This window comes from Lynx canadensis, chromosome B1 (genome assembly GCF_007474595.2).
Source record: "Lynx canadensis isolate LIC74 chromosome B1, mLynCan4.pri.v2, whole genome shotgun sequence".
Taxonomy (NCBI): Eukaryota; Metazoa; Chordata; class Mammalia; order Carnivora; family Felidae; genus Lynx; species Lynx canadensis.
The window spans coordinates 44,037,408-44,045,203 of record NC_044306.2 but is presented as its reverse complement, the minus strand read 5'-3'; the positions used below and the strand labels follow the sequence as shown (position 1 = coordinate 44,045,203).

Below are 7,796 nucleotides of genomic sequence, written 5' to 3'. Positions count from 1 at the left end.
GCCTGGGTGGCTCAGTCAGTTAAGCATCTGACTTTGGCTCAGGACATGATATTGCAGTTCATGAGTTGGAGCCTTGCATTGGGCTCTGTGCTGACAGCTCAGAGCCTGGAGCCTGCTTCAGATTCTGTGTCTCCCTCTCTCTGCCTCTCCCCCTCTCACACTCTGTCTCTCTCTCTCCCTCTAAATAAAGAAACATTAAAAAAATTTTTTTAATTAAAAATACTAGAAAAAGAAGCAAATTAAACCTAAAGCAATCAGAAGGAAGGAAATAATAAAGATAAAACAAAAATAAATGAAATAGAGAACAGGAAAAAAAGGGAAAATTAATAAAACCAAAAGCTAGTCACTGGAAAAATTGATAAAATTGATAAATCTCAATCCTGACTGACCAAGAAAAAAAAAAAGAAATTGCCTTATCAGTAATGAAAGAGAGGACTCCATTACAGATCCTTCAGACATTAAAAGAAGAACACTCCATTATTATTAGTATGAGTATCTTTATGCCATTAAATGTGACCATTTAGGTGAGATGGACACATTCTGGGAAAGACATAAATTACAAAGCTGAGCCAAGAAGAAACAGAATATTTGAAGAGCCCTATGACAATTAAAGAAAGGAAATTTGGAATTTAAAAACATTCTGACAAACCTTCTGCCTCAGATGTCTCCCCACTGGTGAATTCTATCAAACATTTAAAGAAGAGGGGCACCTGCATGGCTCAGTCGGTTAAGTGTCCAACTTCAGCTCAGGTCATGATTTCGTGGTTCATGAGTTCAATCCCCACATCAGGCTCTGTGCTGACAGCTTAGAGCCTGGAGCCTGCTTCAGATTCTGTATCTCCCTCTCTCTCTTCCCCTTCCCCACTCATGCTCTGTCTCTGTTTCTGTCTCTCTCTCTCTCTCTCTCAAAAATAAATAAACATTAAAAAAAATTTTTTTTAATCTTAAAAAAGTAGTAATAATGAATTTAGCTAGATAGCAGCATACAATATACAATAATCAGTTTTATTTCTCCATCTAAAATAGCATAAAACATTTCGGAATAAATTTAGCAAAAGATGTGCAGGACCTATAGACTGAAAACTACAAAACATTCTGGGAAATTCAAGAAGGGCTACATAAATAGAGCTACACCATGTTCATAGATTAGAAGTCTCAATGTTGTTAAACTACCGATCTTCCTTAAATTAGTCAATAGATTCAGTGTAATCCTTGTGGAAATCCAGACAAGGTTGTTTAAAAAGTTTACAAGTTTATTTTAAATTTTATATGGGAAGGGGAGCCTGGGTGGCTCAGTTAGTTGAGAGTCTGATTCTTGATTATGGCTCAGGTCATGATCCCAGGATCAGCACGATCCATGCTGAGTATGGAGTCTGATTGGGATTGTCTCTCTCTCCATCTCTTTCTCAGCCCCACCCCCTCAAATAAAAAAAAAAGAAGAAGAAAAGAAAAAGAAAAAGAAAAAAATTTTTATATGGAAAACAAAGAACTTAGAATAGCTAAATTTGATAAAGGAGAACAGTGATGGAGCACTTACATTACCTGATTTCAAGAACAATATGTGGCTCTTACTAACAAACAATATGTAGTAAACCTAACTTTATCCTTTGGCTTATAAATTAACATTTCAATAACTTCCAAAAATGGAAAGGTAGGGCAGCTCTGAGATAAGCACGTAACTTCCGAAGAGGGCTACTGTGAAGGGTAATACTCGTTTGGCATGATTGCTGGGGAGACAAATCCATGTTGAACATAAGCTTTGTGATCAAGACAGAACTGGGTTTAAATACTGGTTATGGTACTTACTTCTCAAAGCCTCAGTTTCTTCATCTTAAAATGAGGTACACAGGGGCACCTGGGTAGCTCAGTCCATTGAGTGTCTGACTCTTGATTTTGGCTCAGGTCATGAACTCACTGTTCAGGAGATCAAGACCCGGATCAGGCTCTGTGCTGACAGTGAGGATGGAGCCTGCTTGGGATTCTTTCTCTCTCCCTCTCCCCCTCCGCTGCTCTCATGCTCTGTTTCTCTCTCTCAAAATAAATAAATAAACTTTAAAAAAAAATAAAATAAAATAAAATAAAATAAAATAAAATAAAATAAAATGGGGTGCACAGCATAAAAATTAAGGAAATACAGCATAGAGGCTAAGCTCTATGTTATAACTCTGGAGTTAACCTACCTGGGTTCTATTCCTAGCTCTGCCATTTTGTAGCTGTGTTGCAAGTTAAAGTGTCCATGCATCACTTTACTCATTTGTAAATTGAGGATACTAAAAGTGCCTATAAACGTTGTAATGTAATGAACATTAAATGAATTAGTAAACCTAAAGCACTTAGAACAGTCTAGTACATAAAAAGTACTTAAAAAACTATTACCTACTATTGTTACCATTTCTCTGTGTTACGAGGACTAAATGTGCTTACTTTCATCAACCACCAAGCAACGTCCCAGGTATCCAATAAATGTTAGCTCGCATCCTTCTGAGCATAAGCAGCATTCTGGCGGTAGGGTTTGACACTGAAGAGTGTATTTTGCAATCTAGGTGGCAATCATAAATTTCAGTTTCTTAAATTTTCTTTCTTTACTTGTTTTCCAATGTTTAAAAAATGCCTACTGACAGAATTATAATGCAAAATGGAAACTATAACACTGGATATCAAATATTACCCCTCCAAGACTCCATCACAGGCTGCATATCTCCTTTGATCCCAGCTGGCCATCATGTTCAGCAGTCTGCTGACCCAGGGACTACAAAATGCAGGCTGCCTCCCTCCTCTCCTCATCCCTTTCTTCTTCTTTGGTCACTTTAGGCAGAAACTACAGACACCATAAAACAGTCAGAAGGTTCTATTCTTCCTTTATTCCCTATCAAATGCAACAGCAAGTGGTGTCCAGCTGTTATCTTCCTGCCCTCCTCTTGAAGAACAACTCCTCAGCTGTATGAATAGTTGGGAGCCCCAGAACTGGCATTACTTGCTCAGTCAATAGGTCAGATGACAGCAAGGTTGTCCACCACTTATGAGTGGCTTTTGAGCTCACAACTTCAGAACCACACTGAGGGAGAGGAGGTGGTTGCACTTCTTTACTAATTTTCCTCGGAGAAGAACTCTTGATTGCATGGTAACAATTCTATGTCTTCATTAGGGATGCTGAGCTTTTGATGTTTATTTATATTTGAGAGAGAGAGGAAGACACAGAATCTGAAGCACCCTCCAGGCTCTGAGCTGTCAGCACAGAGCCCCACGCGGGGCTGGAACCCACGGACTGTGAGATTGTGACCTGAGCAGAAGTCAGACGCTTAACTGACTGAGCCACCCAGGCGCTCAGGGATGCTGAGCTTTTAAATTTTGTGTTCTAATTGAAAGATAAAAAGCAAGAAGGATTTTAAACAAAGAGACGTGAAGCAGAGGATCTTTACATATCCTATAGCCTATTCCTTTGTTGGAGATCTGCAGCCAGTCTCTGAGATGAGGAAATAGACCTTGGCTTTGCTTCTGTGAGAAGAGCCAATCATTAAATGTTGCAGGGAAGAGGAATGTTTGGATCTCTCAGGCCTATCCTGGGCATTTCCCCTGAAAAGCCTTCATAAGTTTATTTTCCAAAGATAAGACTTCGCCTTCACTGTCTTCACTCCCCTGGGTCTAGAGCCCCAGCTGCCCATGTCTCTGTATTGGCCATGTCTCTGGGCCCCGCCAGTAGACACAAACTTTCACATTATTTTGCAGACACTGTTTCTCCTCATTGTCTCGGTTTCTCTGCATCACAATAGGGTGTGGATGTCACATATTTCCTTTTCTTTTAAACCATTTTAGTGATGCTACCCTGTGCCTTTCTCCACTGATAATAATAAAACTTTTCCCAACAGCCCATCTTGTCTACCCAGTAGAAAGAAAGCTTTCCCCTCCTTCCCTGCCCCGCCTGTTGCTTCCCCCCCCCCCCCCATTTTTCCCTTAGAATGACCCACTGGGAATAAAGACCTTTCTTACCAGGAGAGGCTGAGTGTTCCTCTGAAAGGGACCACAGCTCTGACAGGGTTATGTTTGTGTTATCAGTGGCACTTCAATCTCAGTGCCAAGGTATTACAGACAGGATGTGTGAAGAATGTGAGCTTTTTTTTTTAATCATCTGCCAAAAGTCAACTTTTCTACAGCTATTTGAAATCCTCCTCCCCTCCCCGTCTCAATTCCTAGTCTCACTACACTTTTACTAATTAATGTTTATTTTCCCACCACCAAAGACTCTGTTTGTATATGCCTACAGTGTGGCAGCATCCTGAACTCTAGGAACTCTCTGGCTATAGTAGAGTGTAGATAATGTATAAACAGGAAATAAAAATTAGACATAAAAAAGAGAGAGAGATCTATTGTAAATATTAAGTCTCTAGTATGAGTTTTCTAACCCTTTCTAGAAACATTAAAATGTAGGCACATACATCTTCATCGCCTAAAGCTTCGAGTCAAGAATTAAGTTGATATTGAACACCATTCTGTGTGCGTTGCCACTGGCTCGCTCGCTCACTCATTCATTCATTCATTCATTCAGCAAATACTTATCGTATATATGCCAGGATAGAGGCACTGTGCCAGGCACTAAGCTTGCATACAGAGATAAGAAAGGGTTCTTGTCATTACAGAACTCATATTCTAGTGGAAAGACAAATAATTATAAAATAAGATTGGTAAGTGGTATGTTAGAGGAATTAACACATGGTGTAGGAACACTGGGGAGGAAAACGATCAAATGAGTATAGGATGAATGCATTTATCGACAATTATTAATGTCTACTATGCACCAGGCGGTGCTGGGGCAACAGTGAAAAAACAAATTCTCTGTCTTCGCAGAGTTTACATTCTAGTGAAAGAGACCGGCAATAACAAAAACCAAAAAACAAAACAACGAAAAAAGATGTACTATCGGGATGCAGGATAGAGTTATAGAAGGAAGGTATGAGTTGGTCTGGCAGGATAAATAGGTGTTAGCACAAAAGGGCATTCCTTGGGGCGCCTGGGTGTCTCAGTCAGTTAAGTGTCCGACTTCAGCTCAGGTCACAAACTCGCGGTCCGTGAGTTTGAGCCCCGCATCGGGCTCTGGGCTGATGGCTCAGTGCCTGGAGCCTGCTTCCGATTCTGTGTCTCCCTCTCTCTCTGCCCCTCCCCCATTCATGCTCTGTCTCTCTCTGTCTCAAAAATAAATAAACGTTAAAAAAAATTCAAAAAAAAATAAATTCTTTAAAAAAACAAAACAAAAGGGCATTCCAATCTTTGTTTTAAAACAAAACAAAACTCTCGGATGGAGGAGAGATGGCTGGAGAGGAGGGATGTAGGAGGTGGGAATGGATGAGAAAGGGCATGAAATATTATGCAAAGGGAGTTACTAGGTGTGTCATTAGGTGGGTCACAGGCGCAGTGGGAGGGATAGGGTGCATTTTTCCCTAAGACAGCATTAGGAAGAGAATTCATTCTAAACTGAATGTCAGAACCAGAAGGGACATTAGAGGTAAAAGTGAACATACAACCTCATTTTACAGATGACTCGCATAGGGTGCAGTTATGTGTCCCAGCTAGACGGAGGCACAACCAGGATGAACCCGTTTTTCTGCACAGCTCAGCCCCCGCCTCAGTCTCCGAAGAAGTTGCTGCGGGGGAGCGGTGCCGTGCGGAAAGGCAGCCTCGGTCTCGGGATCCCGACACACACCGCCCCCTATCGGTGCTTCCCCGCAGAGCCTCTTCCCTGTTAGCCTCGAGCAGGGGCTAGCCAGGCGCCGCCGAGCGCCTCGGGCCGGGCAGGCAGAAACAGCGACGTCTCCCCGTCCGTGGGGACCCGGGGGCGCGCCCAGGCCCCCACCCACCCCACCTGTTTTCCTCTGCCGCCGATCGGCTCCCCGGCTGGGAGTGCGGAACCCGCGACCCGAGCCCCTCCGGCAGCTCAGCATCTCCCCGCGGCGTCGCGGGGCGTGCGTCCCGAGCCGCGGCGCAGGCCGAGCCCTGCAATTGGCGGCGAAGTTGGCGGCGTCTCGAGCAACGCCCTTTAGCCGGCTTTCCCGGCGGCCGGGACCCTGAGGCAGGGCTCCACACCACCCGCCCGCCCCTCCGCCCCACCCTTCCTCCCCCGCCCCGCCGCCTCCTCCCCGCCCAGGGTCCGGGTCGAGCCGGCGCGCCGCGGAGCTCGGGCCGGCGCAGCCGGGGCGCAGAGCTCCGAGCCATGGGAGCCTCGCACTCTCAGAGCCCGCGGGGCCGGGAGCCGGCCGGGGAGAGGCCCCCGACAGCCCGAGAGAGCGCGTGAGTCCCTGAGCCCTCCGCGGGGCGGCCGTTCGGGGGTTTGCGTGCCAGCCCGGGATGCGAGCACACGGCGCGGGTCCCTCAGGGGCCGGGAAGGTGGCGCTCCCGCCCGCGCCCGGGGGCTCCGGGTTGGGCCTGGTGGGACGTTCCGTCCCGAGCCTCGCCCTGCGGGGTCCGGGGGCGCCCGGCCACGACCCCACCGCGACAAAATCGCGCCCAGGCGGGGCTGCTGCCCGGCGCTTGTTCACGCTGCCCGGGTGGGAGAAAGGGGCCCCGAGTTTTTCCGAACTCGTCCGGGCAGGAAAACACATGTGTCCTAAAGGGCTCTGAAGTATTCGCGAGACAGCTATTTGCAGGGAAGTGTAGATATTAGAAAGGGGCTCGAGTCTCCGATAATTTGGCTCGTGTTGGCCTTTGGAGTGCAGGAATTTGGATGCAGTGCTTGCTGCTCATGAGAACTCCCTCTCTTGTTTGCTCCGAGGGCTTCATGATGATCTCAGAAAAAGGGCTGTATTGTAGCAGCAGCAATTAGGCTTTTGTTCTGGGACAACAACAATTGGGGACACCAAGTAACTGAAATGCAAGCTGCGAAGGAACACTTAGAGAACGTGATTTAGAGCAAATTAGTTGCACGGTTTGCAAGGTGGCCATGCTTCTCGCCAGAGAGGATGCGTTGCTAACTACTTCAGAACCCAAACAATAGTTAACCTTTTCATTTAAAATTAATTTTGGAGCGTGTGTGTAACTTGGAGGTGAGGTAATGTAGAGGAACTCATACTGTATTTTCAGTCAGCCAGTGACAAAGCTATTTCGTTTGAGAAGGATACCCTGGGCCTTGACATACAACAGTCTGTGCCATGGGAGGGCTTTTGATCATCTTTTTTTTTTCCTTTCTTTTTAATGTTTATTTATTTTTGAGAGAGAGAGTGCGAGCAGGGGAGGGGCATAGAGAGGGAGACAGAATCCAAGTAGGCTCCAGGCTCGGTGCTGTCCGCACCGAGTCTGAAGCCAGGCTCGAGCCCACAAGCAGTGAGATCATGACCCGAGCAAAGTCAGGCTTAACCCACTGAGCCACCCGGGCGCCCCTTGATCATCTTTTCAAGGCAAAGTAGCTTTCTGAATATCTGAATAATAGGCATGTTAGTTGTGCCTCCTGATGTTTATGTATGAACACTAAACTTAGTTCAGGCAGTTTATTAATCGTATGAGGAGCTGAGAATTATCCAGCGTGTAAAATGTGCAAAAACCCTCTAAATACAAGCATGTACAAGGCGCAAAAACATTCTTTTAAGTTATTTGACCCCCAAGAACATTGAGTTCGTTTCTGTTACTGCCCTTGTTTTACTGATGAGAAAACTGAAGGACGGAGAGATTAAGTGACTTGTTCAAGGTCACACAGCTAGAAAGTGGTGGACTCCCATTGTCTGACTCCAGAGCTCTTGCTGCAGCTGCCTCCCACAGGAGAGTTAGGGCTGTCTTAGGAAGCAAACTTTTGTCTCAGCTGGCAGACTGCATCC

The 7,796-nt window shown here is 45.5% G+C and overlaps 1 protein-coding gene across 6 annotated transcripts in view; it reads left to right on the top strand.

The window, feature by feature from the left end:
- The first annotated feature begins 6,143 nt into the window (after positions 1–6,143).
- Positions 6,144–7,796, top strand: part of TACC1 (transforming acidic coiled-coil containing protein 1) — a 90,421-nt gene continuing 88,768 nt past the window's right edge. For 3 of the 6 annotated variants that reach the window (XM_030312596.1, XM_030312593.1, XM_030312592.1), the window contains exon 1: positions 6,146–6,279. Coding sequence is in view for 3 of the 6 variants with exons in the window: in XM_030312593.1 (XP_030168453.1) it covers positions 6,203–6,279 (77 nt within the window). In the remaining 3 variants the exon portion in view is untranslated. Of the gene's footprint in view, positions 6,280–7,796 lie in introns of all 6 variants that reach the window. The other 3 variants (XM_030312595.1, XM_030312594.1, XM_030312599.1) reach the window with 2 other exon arrangements.